The sequence below is a fragment of the Myotis lucifugus genome, unplaced genomic scaffold, assembly GCF_000147115.1.
Source record: "Myotis lucifugus unplaced genomic scaffold, Myoluc2.0 scaffold_365, whole genome shotgun sequence".
In the NCBI taxonomy this organism is placed as follows: Eukaryota; Metazoa; Chordata; class Mammalia; order Chiroptera; family Vespertilionidae; genus Myotis; species Myotis lucifugus.
This window is the reverse complement of record NW_005871413.1, coordinates 183939-201026: the sequence shown is the minus strand read 5'-3', so window position 1 is coordinate 201026 and position 17088 is coordinate 183939. Positions and strand designations below refer to the sequence as shown.

At 44.5% G+C, this 17088-nt stretch overlaps 1 protein-coding gene across 1 annotated transcript in view; it reads right to left on the bottom strand.

Annotated features, from left to right (window-relative positions):
- The window catches only part of LOC102422224 (zinc finger protein 615-like), a 25563-nt gene extending 9961 nt beyond the window's left edge, over positions 1–15602 (bottom strand). The window contains exons 1-5 of the mRNA XM_023764984.1: positions 15447–15602; positions 15072–15167; positions 10390–11698; positions 3419–3603; positions 3284–3294 (exon numbers count right to left, since the gene is read on the bottom strand). Of these exons, the coding sequence (XP_023620752.1) occupies positions 3284–3294; positions 3419–3603; positions 10390–11698; positions 15072–15167; positions 15447–15588 (1743 nt within the window). The 5' untranslated portion in view covers positions 15589–15602. The remainder of the gene's footprint in view (positions 1–3283; positions 3295–3418; positions 3604–10389; positions 11699–15071; positions 15168–15446) is intronic.
- Positions 15603–17088: the final 1486 nt, after the last annotated feature.

Below are 17088 nucleotides of genomic sequence, written 5' to 3'. Positions count from 1 at the left end.
AAGAATCAAGTCAAAGATTTGAAATGCGAAGAAGCAAAAAATACCCAACCGGAAAAGCAAAATGAAAAGAATACGAAAATACGAAGATAGTGTAAGGAGCCTCTGGGACAGTTTCAAAGGTACCAACATCAGAATTATAGGAGTACCAGATGATGAGAGACAGCAAGATATTGAAAACCTATTTGAAGAAATAATGACAGAAAATTTCGCACACCTGGTGAAAGAAATGGACTTACAGGTCCAAGAAGCGCAGAGAACCCCAAACAAAAGGAATCCAAAGAGGACCACACCAAGACACATCATCATTAAAATGCCAAGAGCAAAAGACAAAGAGAGAATCTTAAAAGCAGCAAGAGAAAGAGACTCAATTACCTACAAGGGAATACCCATACGACTGTCAGCTGATTTCTCAACAGAAACTTTGCAGGCCAGAAGGGAATGGCAAGAAATATTCAAAGTGATGAATACCAAGAACCTACAACCAAGATTACTTTATCCAGCAAAGCTATCATTCAGAATTGAAGGTCAGATAAAGAGCTTCACAGATAAGGAAAAGCTAAAGGAGTTCATCACCACTAAACCAGTATTATACGAAATGCTGAAAGGTATCCTTTAAGAAGAGGAAGAAGAAAAAGGTAAAGATACAAATTATGAACAACAAACATGCATCTATCAACAAGTGAATCTAAGAATCAAGTGAATTGCCCTAACCGGTTTGGCTCAGTGGATAGAGCGTCAGCCTGCGGACTGAAGGGTCCCAGGTTTGATTCTGGTCAAGGGCATGTACCTCGGTTGTGGGCACATCCCCAGTAGGGGGTGTGCAGGAGGCTGCTGGTCGATGTTTCTCTCTCATCAATGTTTCTAACTCTGTCCCTCTCCCTTCCTCTCTGTAAAAAGTCAATAAAATATATTTTTTAAAAAAAAGAATCAAGTGAATAAATAATCTGATGTACAGAATGAACTGGTCATCATAATGAATTCAGGGACATAGAAAGGGAATGGACTGACTATTCTGGGGGGGGAAGGGGAGTGGGAGATGCGGGAAGAGACTGGACAAAAATCGTGCACCTATGGATTAGGACAGTGGGTGGAGAGTGAGGGTGGAGGGTGGGGCGGGAACTGGGAGGAGGGGAGTTGGGTGGGGGGAAAGAGGAACAAATGTAATCTGAACAATAAAGATTTAATTTAACAAAAAAAAAAAAAGAAGAAAGCCACAGCAGCACCCCAGGCACCACTGCTCTCCTCCTCCCCCACCCCCACAAAGATGAATATGCAGGAGGGCTGTGCTAGGCTTTGCCAAAGGGAAACATCCTCATTAGGCATTCATGGACTTGGAACTTGCCTAAGGGTACCCACATTTCATTGCAGTCTTGGCTTTGAATGCTAATAAAGGTAAATTTTGTTGACCACTTCCTCAAATCCCCCATTGTACCTGCTCCCTGTGAAGCACTTTTTTTCTTTCTAAATACACCAGAAGGAATTAACCAGAAAAAGTAGTGTCACATTTTAATAGTTGATTTTAAAGTTTGCAAGCCAAATTCTAAGACAAATGATGTTCTAAGCAAAACAAAAGAGCCAATAGACATATTCTTTTTCTTGTAATTGATAGAGAATTTTCTTTGCATTTTTTACACAACTGCTGCTAAAATTGAAGTGTACTAGTTAAACAAAATATTTTAAACATTTGTTTTGTTATAGGAAATTTATCCCTTGTAATGTTAGCTACATTACTTTTTTTAAAATATATTTTTATTGATTTCAGCAAAGAGGAAGGGAGAGAGATAGAGAGTTAGAAACATCGATGAGAGAGAAACATCGACCAGCTGCCTCCTGCACATCTCCTACTGGGGATGTGCCCGCAACCCAGGTACATGCCCTTGACCGGAATCGAACCTGGGACCTCTCAGTCCGAAGACCAACGCTCTATCCACTGAGCCAAACCGGTTTCGGCTACATTTCTTTTTTTAAAATATATTTTTATTGATTTCAGCAAGGAAGGGAGAGGGAGAGAGAGATAGAAACATCAATGAGAGTGTCATTACTAAGAGGTGATGCAGGCGTTGGCAAACATTTGCTGAAAGGGATAGATTAACATTTTCCAATTTGCAGACCAAATGCCACAGAGGATACATGACAAAACAGGCTGGTCATTGCTGGTTTAGTCCCTGAGTCTCCAGTTAGTCAATTAATGGACTGAAGGTTAAAAAAACAGAAGGACTGCCCGAGCCAGTTTGGCTCAGTGGATGGAGCGTTGGCCTGCGGACTGAAGGGTCCCAAGTTCGATTCTGGTCAAGGGCACGTGCCTAGGTTGCGGGCACATCCCCAGTGGGGGGCGTGCAGGAGGCAGCTGATCAATTTTTCTAACTCTCTATCCCTCTCCCTTCCTCTCTATAAAAAAATAAATAAAATATATTTTTTAAAAAAACAACAAAAAACAGATGGACTGCCTTAGCCGGTTTAGCTCAATGGAAAGAGCGTAGGCTAGAGCGTGGGCCTGAGGACTGAAGGGTCCCTGGTTGATTCCAGCCAAGGGCACATGCCTGGGTTGCGGGCTCGTTCCCCAGTAGGGGACGTGCAAGAGGCAGCCCATCAATGATTCTCATCACTGATGTTTCTATCAATCTCTCCCTACCCCTCTGAAATCAATAAAGAAATAAATAAAATAAAAAAACACAGAAGGAATGGAAATAGAACTCTGGGATCAATGCCTTTGGCCCCAACAGCAGCCCGGGTCCTAACCTTACAACACACACCAGGGATCCTCCACTTCCAAAACTTCACCCTTACAAGCTCCTCAGGACCACACTGACCACACTTCCTTCTTAATCAGAAACCCGGGCGAGACACTGCCGTGTGCAGACCTCCCTCGCCGACCTCAACATCACTGACCCGCGTCTTAGACCCCAACCTGAACCTGACACCGCCATCTTCCTAAATGCCTCCTGCACTTCTTCCACGTGGGGTGAGCCGCAGCACTTCTTCCACGTGGGGTGAGCCGCAGCGCCCATAGCCTCACAGTCAGGACAAGGGCGTCGTCACCTCTACAGACTCTTCATCTGAGCACCGGCCCCGCGGGCACCCCGACCACCGACAGACGCCTCTGCTTCCCTTCAAATACCTCACCTCCCGTTTCTACACGGGTCCCCTCAGCTACGTCCTCCCGCCGCTGCTACCCTCCCCCTCCGTCCCCGTGATGATTCCACGCTCCGCACAACACCGCGCCCGCACGTCACCTGTGAGAAACCAAACTCCTACCGCGACGCAAACACTTCCGTGCACTCACCTGAGTTTTCCCTCAAAACGCCGCCTTACCGCACAAACAGCGCGCGAACCCTTTCAACTTCTGCGCGCGTCCCGCTGCCTCTACGGTGGCCGAGGAGGATCTCGGGCTTTTGAAGAAACGAGGCTTACGCTTTGCCGTACGTTTTCCGTGCGTTCAGGGGCAAGATGGCCGCGCCCACGCAGCGGGGGCCCTTGGGGGCCGCCATGTTGGGACGCCTGACTGCCGTACAGATGCTACAGCTGCGAATTGCATGCACGTAGCCAGGGATGGCGGTCGGGTGAGAAGCTGCTGAAATGATCTCCTTTGCGGGCACTTGGACGCTTGCGGAAAAAACGGGTACATTTTGAGAGCTTCGTGATGCCAACACGGTGCGAGCTCAGTTGCTTTCAGCGGGCTGGGCAGAGAAGTGTATGCTCCACTTTGTATTTCCTGTGCACACGCAAAACGTTCCCAAAGGATCCATGAGGACCTCAGGTGGCAGAAGAAGCAGCGCAGGAGGCGCTCCTTGTTCCACTTCTTGGGAACTTACGCACAGGTGGACCCACGCGCCTCCTTTGGATATACCAATACAGACGTCAAAGGGTACTTACTATTTTTTTAAATTATATTGGCTCAGTGAACTGCCAATATTTTACTGTTATTAAGAATATCTCAAGCATTCATTGACTGCATTCATTTATCTTAATTTTTATTTTTTTTATTTTTTAAAAATATATTTTATTGATTTTTTACAGAGAGGAAGGGAAAGAAATAGAGAGTTAGAAACATCGATGAGAGAGAAACATCGATCAGCTGCCTCCTGCACACCCCCTACTGGGGATGTGCCTGCAACCAAGGTACATGCCCTTGACCGGAATCGAACCTGGGACCCTTCAGAACACAGGCCAATGCTGTAGCCACTGAGCCAAACTGGTCAGGGCCTGAAGCACTTTTTAATAACAGAAAGGTTTTCAGAAGCTGGTACAGTGTGAGGCTGGGCATCACCAACGAGGAGAGAGGAACTCTGGGAGAAGCCTAAATTGTCATGGGGGGTGGGGACCCTGAAAAAGGCCACTAAAGTGAAGGCAGTAAAAGTCTGGAATCAATGGCAAGGCCACATCATGAATCCATCCCATTACGGGGTATATTGTAAGGGTGGTGATGGGGCTGTAATCCAGGATTTAGGGCAAAGAATGTCAGATTGAGGTGTGCATGAGGCCGCTGTTAAAACTCAATAGTCCTGGAACCCGGTTCAGTACTGGAGTTTCTGGTTTAGGGGATGTGAGATGTGAACGGGAAATGTGCATTCATTTTAAGATTCTGAGGCAGGAAGCCTGTCCATCATCAGAAACAGCCCTGTGCTGGACTTACTGGGGATCATTTTGTAAGTTATACACATGCCTAATCACTGTACACCTGAATCTAATATAATGCTGCATGTCAACTGTAATTGAAAATTTTAAAAAATATATTAAAGGATAAAAACCATCCTGGAATGTTCTCTCTCTCTCTCTCTCTCTCTCTCCCTCTCCCTCTCCCTCTCTCTTATAATCTTCACCAGAGGATACTTCTCCATTGATTTTTATTTATTTTTATTTTTATTTTTATTTTATATTTTATTGATTTTTTTACAGAGAAGGGAGAGGGATAGAGAGTTAGAAACATCGATGAGAGAGAAGCATCGATCAGTTGCCTCCTGCATGCCCCCACTGGGGATGTGCCCGCAACCAGGGTACATGCCCTTGACCGGAATCGAACCCGGGACCATTGAGTCCACAGGCTGACGCTCTATCCACTGAGCCAAACCGGTTCGGCTCCATTGATTTTTAGAGAGAGTGGAAGAGAGAGGGGAAGATAGAAATATCGATGTGAAACACATCGATTGGGTGCCTCTTGCGTGATCCCCGACCACTGGCCCCGGGGCCAGGCAGGAGTCTGCAACCCAGGTATGTGCCCTTGACCAGAACTGAACACGGGACCCTTCCATCCAAGAGCTTATGCTGTACTTACTGAGCCAAACCGGCTAGGGGTGGAATGTTCTCTCTCTTTTTTTAAAATATATTTTATTGATTTTTTTACAGAGAGGAAGGGAGAGGGATAGAGAGCTAGAAACATCCATGAGAGAGAGCCATCGATCAGCTGCCTCCTGCACACCTCCCACTGGGGATGTGCCCGCAACCAAGGTACATGCCCTTGACTGGAATCGAACCTGGGACCTTTCAGTCCGCAGGCCGACGCTCTATCCAGTGAGCCAAACAAGCTAGGCTGGAATGTTTTCTTGATACACACATTATGATGGGTGACTCCCCCCAGTCCCTCAGTCTTGGTTCAAAATATATCCAGAAAAGCCTAACAGAGCAGGGCCAGAATACCACCCCCCATCCCATTACAACATATACATTATTATAAATTAGTATCTATTGCTGTCTGTTATTCTTTTTTTTTTAAATACATTTTATTGATTTTTTACAGAGAGGAAGGGAGAGAGATAGAGAGTTAGAAACACCGATGAGAGAGAAACATCGATCAGCCGCCTCTTGCACATCTCCTACTGAGGATGTGCCCGCAACCCAGGTACATGCCCTTGACCGGAATCGAACCTGGGACCCTTCAGTCCGCAGGCCGACGCCCTATCCACTGAGCCAAACCGGTTTTGGCCTGTTATTCTTCCTCATAGGATTTATCACCTGCTGAGATTGCACAATCCATTTACTGTCTCTCTCCCGCCATTATAAGGTCCATAAAAGCTGTTCCTTTGCCTGCTTTGCTTACTGATGGAACTTCAGTGGGTACTACAGTGTCCGGCACAACATTTGGTGCCTGAAAATATGTCTGAAGGAGTATAAATTACCCCAAAACCAGCATTTGAGATTAAATCCTGAAAGAGCCACCACATAGCAGAGCTAATTTCCATTTCTTTCCCAAAAGCAAAACTGTTTATAGTGTGGATCGTGGGAAACTATGGGACAGTTATGAGACTAAGGGAGAGTGCCCTGGAGAGTGAAAGAACCAGAGTCCCTCTCCCAGGAGAAGGAGAGGGAAAAGGAAGAGAAAGCACATGTCTCAATTCAGCAGGAAACAGTGGAGCTGGAAGCTTTGAAATGGTGGCAGCTCTTAAGAATGATTGATAGTCCCTTGGACAAATGCAAAGGCTTTGCTTGACAACATCCCTTAAGGATCTCACACCCCATCCCCCACATTCTCCATTCTTAGAGACTAAGATTCTTGTCACCCTTTTTGCTCTATTTATTCTGAACACCTTTTTCTCTCCTGCTCTGCCCAGTTTAAATTCAGTTAAAGTTTCTACTCACACATGATTTTGGGGGGGACCGTATGGTCAGCCGATGTGACTCAGAGGCTGAGCATCCACCTATGAACCAGGAGGTGGCTGTTCAATTCCTGGTCAGGGCATATGCCTGGGTTGTGTGCTCTATCACAGGTGGGAGTCATGCAAGGGGAAGGCGATCAATATTCTCTCTTGCCGAAACCGGTTTGGCTCAATGGATAGAGCGTTGGCCTGCAGACTGAAAGGTCCCAAGTTCGATTCCGGTCAAGGGCATGTACCTGGGTTGCGGGCACATCCCCAGTAGGAGATGTGCAAGAGGCAGCTGATCGATGTTTCTCTCTCATCGATGTTTCTAACTCTCTATCTCTCTCCCTTCCTCTCTGTAAAAAAATCAATAAAATATATTTTTAAAAAAATATTCTCTCTCATCAGTGATGTGTCCATTCTTCTCTCTCTCTCTCTCTCCCCTGAGGATAAAAATATATATATTTTAAAAAATAATTTGTGCCCTAGACTGTTTTTGCTTAGTGGATAGAGTGTCGATCCTTGGACCAAAGGTTCCGGGATTGAATTCTGGTTAAGTACATATACCTTGGTTTCAGATTCCCTGGACCTGGTTTCTCTCTTTCTCTCCCTCTCCCTTACTCTCTGAAAAATCGATGGAAAAATATTCTAGGGTGAGGATTAACAATAACAACAAAAAAAAGAATAATTTGTGGGGAGATAACTGTTCCTTTTTAAAATCTATTTTCACTGATTTCAGAGAGGAAAGGAGGCGAGAGAGAAACATCAGAGAGAATCATACAGATAGAAACATCAATGACCTGCTGCCTTCTGCAAGCCCCACACTGGGGATCAAGCCTGCAACCTGGACCTGGAATGGAACTGTGAACTCCTGGTTCATAGGTCCGATGCTCGACCACTGACCGACCCAGACTGGGTGAGACAACTGTTTTTTGTTTTTTTGTTTTTTAAATATATTTTTTATTGATATTTTACAGAGAGGAAGGGAGAGAGACAGAGAGTTAGAAACATCGATGAGAGAGAAACATCGATCAGCTGCCTCCTGCACATCTCCCACCGGGCATGTGCCCGAAACCCAGGCACATGCCCCTGACCGGAATCGAACCTGGGATCTTTCAGTCCGCAGGCTGACTGACGCTCCATCCACTGAGCCAAACCGGTTTCGGCTAGAGACAACTGTTTTCTACAATTTTTTATGATCGCCTTTCAATGGCTCATTCCTGTCAGTGACAAAAAACTCTGATTAGTAATTTTAGCACAACCAGTCACTTCCCAAATCAACATACAACTGGTTTTTATTTTTCTGGGCTGGGAAATATAGAATCATTTCAAGCAGTGCCCTCCAATATAACTCCCTGGCATAATGCAAATTATGAGATTTCTCTGAGTAGCCATATTGTTAGCTACAAAGTTTTGTTCATTGTGCTGTCCGATGAGGTCGCTACTAGTCACACATATATGGCTACTGAGCACTTGAAACATATATGGCTACTGCGCACTTGAAACGTGCTTTACGGCACCCTTGCAACAGTTTTTATTTGTTTTGTAAAGATGAAAAATTTAGTCACCAATGGGAAGCAATAGAAGACCAGGAGGTGAGAGGGCAACAGAAGCTAGAGGGTCCGAGGAGGTGGGAGCCCCCAGGAGAGCACTATCCTGGCGGAGGGGGATCCTTAGTGTCAATGCATATATTCCAATGCACATTGGAAGACGCCAGAGCCAGCCTGGATCCTGAGATGTTGACAGTGGCAACTCTGACTCATCCACCAGCCTCACCCTCCTAAGTGACAGCCAACTCTCCTTGCAGATTGGGGCTCAGTTTAAGCTGCTTCCCATGAATGAGCAGATCTGGGAGCTGCAAACCATCATCCGGACAAAACAGCCAGTAGAAGGGACCTCATGTTTTCTGCAAATTATTTGATCAGATTTGTTGTGGAAGAGAGATTGGATGAACTGCCCTAGAAAGAAGGCATGGCATATATGCATAATCCATGGACACAGACAATGGGGAGGTAAGGGCCTGGGGCAGTGGGCGGGGGCTGGCTGGAGGGGATCCATGGGGGGAAAATAGGATATATGTAATAATTTCAACATAAAGAATTATTTCTTTCTTTAAAAAATATTTTTATTGATTTCAGAGAGGAAGGGAAAGGGAGAGAGAGAAAGAAACATCAATGATGAGAATCATGGATTGGTTGCCTCCTGCACGCCCCCTACTGGGGATCCAGCCCGAAACCCAGGCATGTGTCCTTAACTGGTATCGAACCTGGGACCCTTTAGTTCCCAGGCCGATGCTCTATCCACTGAGCTAAACCAGCTAGGGCAAGAATTATTTCTTCTTTTTCTAAAAATATTTTTATTGATCTCAGAGATGAAGGGAAGGAAATGTCAATGATGAGACTGAATTATTGATCAGCTGCCTCCTGCACGCCCCACACTGTGGATGGAGCCCACAACCCGGGCATGTACCCAGATCTGGAATTGAACCCTGACCTCCTGGTTCAGAGGTCAATCACTGAGCAACACCAGTCGGGTTTGCAAAATATTTTAATAATATTCTTATGCCAATTGCAGATCCCTCAGTACATTGAAACTGTTTCCTAATTGGTAAACTTTCTCTTACAGCCACAAATAAACCCAAATGGGAGTAAGTTTTTTGATCCTCTCTAGTTCGCATTTTGTTTAGTTTGCTTACAGTTCATGAGGGCTCCAATTACAGTGGACATATAGCATTATATTAGTTTTAGGCGTACAGCATTGTGATAGGCATGAATATAATTTACAAAATGAGTTCTATTTAAATAAATTTCTGCTTCTATAAGCCACCCAGGCTATGGTATTGTCTTACCGCAATGAGAACAAACTAAGACCAGGCCCGTTTCCCGGGTGTAGACACTGATATACCCTTACACGATTAGCTGGTGTGTACAGGTGCCACTTAGAGATAAGATCACATGACCACCTGAATGCTGTCTCTGGGACACCATGACCTTCTTCTCTTTTCATCACTACTGCCTCTTCAGCTCCTGGAACAGAACCAGGTACAAAGGAAGTACTTGACAGAAACTCAGTATAAATAAATGAATAGACCCAATATAAAGCTTCTGTTTCATAGGTCCCTCTGCATAACATAAACTTCTTAAAGAGTTTAGGTAGACACGCCCATTTTCAATTAACCATTCACACTGGTCTGGGGAAACTGAATTGATAAATACATGCACATATACCACTAATCCAGTATTAGTACTTTAGTGGTTTTCGCTCATACCAACATTTCAGATACAATTACGTTCATGTTTTCAAAATTCACTTATTACCTCCAAATAGCTCCTTTTATTTCTTCAACTGACACAATTGACCAATTGATGTATGTGTTTGGGTTAAGATCAGAATATGCCTTCATAGCAGTGCATATATGTAATAGCAGGAGACTCTCATAACTTCCCAGTTTCAGCACGTAGACAATTTCTCTCAGGATATACTTTTCGACAATAACCTGAACCAGAATTTTTTTTTAAAAAAATACATTTTATTGATTTTTTTTTTACAGAGAGGAAGGGAGAGGAATAGAGAGTTGAGAGAAACATCGATCAGCTGCCTCCTGCACACTCCCTACTGAGTATGTGCCCACAACCAAGGTACATGCCCTTGACCGGAATCGAACCTGGGACCCTTCAGTCCGCAGGCCGACGCTCTATCCACTGAGCCAAACCGGTTAGGGCTGAACTAGAATTTTTTGATGAAATCTTTGCACACAGGATGACACCTATTGGTTTCCTGTGACATAAAGTAACACATACCTGACTCCTATTGGTTTCCTATGACATAAAGTAACACATAATTGGTCACTGACGGTGAGACCACACTCACTGCATTCAGAAGGTTTCTGTCCTGTGTACCTCTGGCCTCAGGCTCACCCACGGTGACTACATTCCTGTTTGCTAGAGGCCCACTCATGTTTAATACTGTCGGAGGGACCACAGAAGGCCCCGGCATAGTCACCGTATCAACAAGGTTTATCTCCTGCAGGGCAACACTGGTCTGTGATGAGCGGGGACTCTCTGAGCGAGGAAGTATCGCCTTGACTGGGCCACCATGAGTTGCTCTTGGGTGTATTTTTTTATGTGTCACAAGGGTAGACACGTAGGCAAAAGCTTCCCCACACGTGTTGCAGGTATAGGGTCTCTCTGTCGTGTGAATTCTTTGATGTTTAATGAGACTTAACTTCCGGGAGAAGAATTTTCCACACTCGCTGCACACAAAGGGGGTCTTTCCTGTGTGAAACCTCTGATGTGCTATGAGATCGCCCTTCTGGATGAAGCCTTTCCCACATTCGTTGCATATATAAGGCTTCTCCCCCGTGTGAATTCGCCTGTGTACAGTGAGATTGCTCATCCGGATGAAGCCTTTCCCACATTCCTTGCAGATACAAGGTTTCTCCCCCGTGTGAATCCGCCTGTGTACAACGAGGTCGCCGTTCCGGGTGAAGCCTTTTCCACACTCAGTGCATGTGAAGGGCTTCTCTCCTGTGTGTGTTCTCTGATGTATGTTGAGTAAGGATTTTTTGAGAAATGCTTTGCCACATTCAGAGCATTTATAAGGTTTCTCCCCTGTGTGTGTTCTCTGGCGTTCAGTGAGCATGGACTTTCTGGAGAAAGCTTTCCCGTCCTCCCTGCATTGATGTGGCTTCTCACCTGTATGAATGACCTGGTGACCAGTGAGGCAAGACTTCTTCTTGAAGGCTTTCCCACAGTCACTGCATACGTGAGCCTTCTCTCTTTTCTGAGGTTTCTGAGGTTTGACGAGTTGGGACTCAGTGTTGAGGAGTTTTTGGCTTTTGTGAAATTTCATTTCAGCCTGAAATTGTTCACCGTTAGCATGGAGAAAGGATTGTCCAGCTTTAGAATACTCAGTGGGCGTCTTGATTTCATAGTTTCTCCTCCGGTTAAGTAAAGAAAAATCTGATTTCATATTTTTTCCATGTGAGTCAAACATATGTTTTTGTCCTAACAGAGAACGGTTTGTGCTCTCATGGGCGGTATTTTCACAGGTGTTACGTTGATGCCATTGTTCTAGGCTTTCATTTTGTAAGTGTTCCGGCAGATTATCGTCATGTTTACAGATTTCTAGGGAAGAACAGAACAATGAACTCATCCAACATCTTGAACTGGAAGAAAGGTAATAAAAAAAATTATCCTGATACATTCCGCCCAGCTGGCTTGGCTAAGTGGTTGAGCATCGACCTATGAAATAGGAGGTTTTGGTTCGATTCCCAGTCAGGGCACATGCCCGGGTTGCAGGCTCAATCCCTAGTAGGGGGCATGCTGGAGGCAGCCAATCAGTGATTCTTTCTCATCATTGATATTTCTCTCTCTCTCTCTCTCTCTCTCTCTCTCTCTGCTTTCCTCTCTGAAATCAATAAAATTGTATGTTACAAATTCCATGTTCAGTGTTCTTTGGAAAACACAGTAATAAAAAGAAAGGGAAGGTAAAAGTTGAATATAAAAACAGGTTCTATGATGAAATATATATTTGTCTAATTCCTAAGGATATGACACACATGCAGACTGTAAAATATAGGCAATTTATGGTATCAACAGACACAGAAAAGGGCCACCTTAACCAAACTGGAGAGGGACAGACACTCCTTCCACATTCCTCACTGCTGACTACTGTGTACCAACACGCTCCTAGGTTGGGGACACACAGACACAGTCCTCACCTACAAGGGGCCTACACTGCAGTTTGATGAAGCCACTTAAAGGACAAAGACGTGCACAAAACAGCAACCGGTTGTGAAAACGGGTGGGAAGGCACAGTGGAGATCAGGGGTCCTCAAACTTTTTAAACAGAGGGCCAGTTCACTGTCCCTCAGACCGTTGGAGGGCCGGACTATAGTTTAAAAAAAAAACTATGAACAAATTCCTATGCACACTACACATATCTTATTTTGAAGTAAAAAAACAAATCGGGAACAAATACAATATTTGTATTTGCATGTGGCCCGCGGGCCGTAGTTTGAGGACCCTGGTGGAGATGGAGAGAGGTGGAGGAAAACAAGTTACATTTTAGAAGCCAGGACCCTGTGGGCTCATTAGTGAGGTGGGCATGGTGGGAGTAAGGTGATAACACAACAGGGAGCTCCTAGCACCTGTGACTTAACCTCCAGGAAAGAACCCTGATTTTGCAACCCAAATCCTTCTCCACATCTCATCTCCATTAACGTAAATGAGAACTCCACTCTTCCCTGTAACCAGAAAAAACTTCTCAGTATCACCCTTCATCTGGTACTCTCACTCACACACAGCATCTACCTCAATGATCAATCCCGCCTGTCCTCCCTATGAATATGCCAAGAATTGGACTAAAACCCCTTCCACATGTGGAAGCAAGTCCCTCTTTCAGACTACAGCAGTAGCCTTCTGCCTGCTTTTCCTGTTCCTCCCGGCCAGCGACTGTCTGTTATTTCTGGAATGTTCCCCACAGCCCACTCTGCTCCATCCACACCAGCTCCTGAATGTTTCTCAAACACATTCCTGCCTTTTCTACTCGCTGGCCTCTCTACATGGAATCTTCTAACCCAGCAGCCTAATGTCCCTCATCTCTTGGCTCAAAAGCATCTTATCAGAGAGGAGTTCTCTTCCTTAAAGAGCAGCCCGATCCCCAGCACCTACTGCTCCATTCTTCAGACTTAATTTTTATCACAGCAGTTTTCACCTCATCGATATATAATTTATTTGTGTGTTTTGATTCATTTTCTTACGCCTTCTCTTAAAATGAAAGCTCTTGGTATATTTGCATGCTTTGTCTCACTGCTGTTATGCCCAGTATACACTACATTATCTAAAAATAATTTGTAGAGGATGAAACAAGGAAGCAACAACAGGTATGAAATACATTGGGCAGCATTTTTGAAAAAAGATAAAAAATCTATCTCTTGCCGAAACCGGTTTGGCTCAGTGGATAGAGCGTCAGCCTGCGGACTGAAGGGTCCCGGGTTCGATTCCAGTCAAGGGCATGTACCTGGGTTGTGGGCACATCCCCAGTGGGAGATGTGCAGGAGGCGGCTGATCGATGTTTCTCTCTCATCGATGTTTCTAACTCTCTATCTCTCTCCCTTCCTCTCTGTGAAAAATCAATAAAATATATTTTTAAAAAAATCTATCTCTTTATGAACAACATATCATATCATGCAAATAACAGGAAGAAAAATTTTTATCATCATTTGATGGGTATTAGAGTTAACCAGGACTGAATGTCCTCATTCTATGGTAGGGAGAAAATGAAAGTTTGAGGGAAGTGAATGCTACAATGGTAACATCTACAATAAACAAGAACAAAGTTCAAAATTAGAAAATGCACAAAGGAATTCATTTGAAGTCAGCAAGAGTATTATTTAGGCTGGAATGTACCTAGTTAAATGTTCTAGTTAAATCACATCATGAACAAGAGAGCGCTGTGGGTAGGGAACTGATATGATGGCTGGATGGCCAGGGGGGCAGGTGCACAGGAATGAAGGAGAACCTAAACTTACAGGGGTTCTCTAGGAGGGACGATAATTTTAGTTTCTTGCCGTGACTGGGAGCTCATTGAGAGTTGCCATCGAGATGAGTAAATTCCACAGAATAGCGTCTGTGGTGGATCCCATTGGGGAGGTTGCACTATGGGAGTCTTGTGAGGGGAACAAAAGAAGCTTAGCTGATTAGAATGAATGAAACTTTGAAGGGATAGTGGTTCCGATGAGAAAATGGAAACCAGGATCTATGAAGAACCTCAGAGTGAAGAAAAAGAGAAGATAAGAGAAAAAAGAAAGGAAAGCACAGTGAGTCATTTTACTTGGGGACACAGCATCCAAGATGGGGTGGATGTTAGGAAGGCAATCAACATCAACGGGGGCAGAAAGCAGCAGTGCTCAGAAGACAGTGAGAATTTTGTCACTGAAGGGCGGCCTTGGCCAGTGCAGTCTCATAGCAGGGGAGGTGGAAGAGTATGCAGAAGGGAAAGATTTGAGTATCCTGAAAAAAAAAAAAAGAACCATGTCCGGGTGGCATGGCTCAGTGGTTGAGCGACAACCTGTGAACCAGGTCACAGTTCGATTCCTGAACAGGGCACATGCCTGGGTTGCAGGCTCAATAGCTAGTATGGGGCGTGCAGAGAGCAGCCGACCAATGATTCTCTTTCTACAAAGTGATTCTATCTCTCTATTCCTCTCCCTTCCTCTCTCTCTAAAAACAAAAACAAAAAAAAAAACATATTTAAAAAAATAAAAACCATACAACCAAAACTCAAGGTGCAGATAAAGAGGGATCAAATCCCAGAAGAGAGTAAGGGATCTATTTTTCTCTAAACTCCTACAAACAGAAAGGGGTCTCTCTCTCACTGGGAAGGACATACACTGAGGCACTGCTCACCTATCCTCAAATCCCTTCACCTCTGAGCCCCTTCTCTGAGCGCCTAGAATGTGATTTCCACAGCCCCCCTGTGCTGGTTCTCACTCACCTGAACAGGTTCCACAGAGGAGTTCACCTGCCACTGTCCATGGTGCTTCCCTGTGATCCAACTTGGAAAGTACATCTGGTTTGGTGGCCTCACAACCTGTTCATGGGGAATGATGGAAGCCTTAGACACACTGAATAGGACTTGGGGTTTGTGAAGACCATAGAATATAATATTTAAAGACTAAACAATTTTCACACTTAGACAGTAAAGGCTATTTTCTCAGGAGAAGGGAGAATATTCCTCTCTGGGGCCAGGGCGAAAACTAAGATTCACCTACGACTTCAGAAGACCAGACATGCCAGAGCTTTCAGAAGCTGAGAATGAAAAGGCCACTGACTGAGGCCCATCTAACTGACACGGGGGAGCTGTCCTCACCCACTGACACCAGGTGGCTGTACGTCTCCAACATCACATCCCTGTACAGGTCCTTCTGCTCGGGGCCCAGGAGCTGCCACTCCTCCCAGGTGAAGTCCACGGCCACATCGTGAACTGTCAGGGATTCCGGTAACAACTCCATGCTGTGTAACGGCGTGATGTCCTTTAGATGATATGGAAGAAATGTTAGTTTTTCTGCTCATTTTCACTTTATAGACTACACATATAGCGAGTGGGGTTTTAATTTAGTATACAGTTGAATAGTCACATGCCTATGGTGGAGAAAAGTAGTTTTACAGTTGTTCCTATGGAAAATAATACAACAATTAATAAATAATACAGCAATCAACTCTGTTTCACATACAACTGTAAAGCTACTCTTGGCCCACTTTGCAACGTATAATTGAGCATTCAATCATCCATGTGTTCATCCAATGAGGTGTTTCTGAAATATGAAGAAGTTAAATTTCTTGTTTCCTAGAAATACCACATTCATGTATTTGAGACACAATACAGGGTGTCCCCAAAAAATGTATACACACTTTCAATAATTATTAATTCCAGTAGGCTAAATCTGAAAGAAAGAAACATCAATTGAGCTATCAGTCTTAAAGTGTGTATACAATTTTTTTCGACACCCTAGATATATATATACTTCTCAGATGAACAATAGTGGTTTTTATAGGCCTCTAGACATCCATTCATGAAGACAGAAAAGGATAAAACAAACCCAAAGTCACCTGAGCTTGGAGCATTTTCTTCTGTTCTCTGAAAAGAGCTGGCGCCCTATCCAGTTTGGCTCAGTGGGTAGAGCATTGGCCTGGGGACTGCAGAGTCCCGGGTTTGAGTCTGTACAAGGGCACATGGCTGGGTTACGGGCTCCATCCCCAGTAGGGTGTGTGCAGTAGGCAGTCGATCAGTGGTTCTCTCTCATCATTGATGTTTCTAACTCTCCCCCCTTCTTCTCTGAAATCAATAAATTTTTTTTTTTTTTAAAGAGCTGACAACGGGGAGGCTCTGACTTGGTATGTTTGGGTTTGCTTTAAATTTCTGATACCCGATTCTTCAACTTCTCCCGATTCTTCAAATTCCTCCTGTTTCATATGATTCTATTGCTTCTGATGAGTCAGAACCTGTGCATTAAGGAGAAAATTCAATGAGTGACATATTTGGTCTGGGACCCAGTGCCAACGTCCTCCTGTTCACACAATGCCCCTCATGTCCCTCCCTTCATTTGATCTCCTAGAAGTATTCACTCTTCAGGTCCATAAAGCCTATATTATAAATGTGGTGGAGGCCCTAGCTGATTTGGCTCAGTGGATAGAGCGTCGGTCTGCGGACTGAAGGGTCTCAGGTTCGATTCCAGTCAAGGGCACATGCCCAGGTTGTGGGCTTGATCTCCAGTAGGGGGCATGCAGGAGGCAGCCGATCAATGATTCTCTCTCATCCATTGATGTTTCTCTCTCTTTCTCTCCATTCCTCTCTGAAATCAATAAAAATATATTAAAAAAAAATAAATGTGGTGGAGGAATTCCTTTATCCTGTGGAATTTAAGTGGTGCATTGTGAAAGAAGATGAGGGAAAAGCCATTGCAGGGGCAGAATAATTGTTCCTTCTATTCTAGGTTATTTTGCTGATCTAA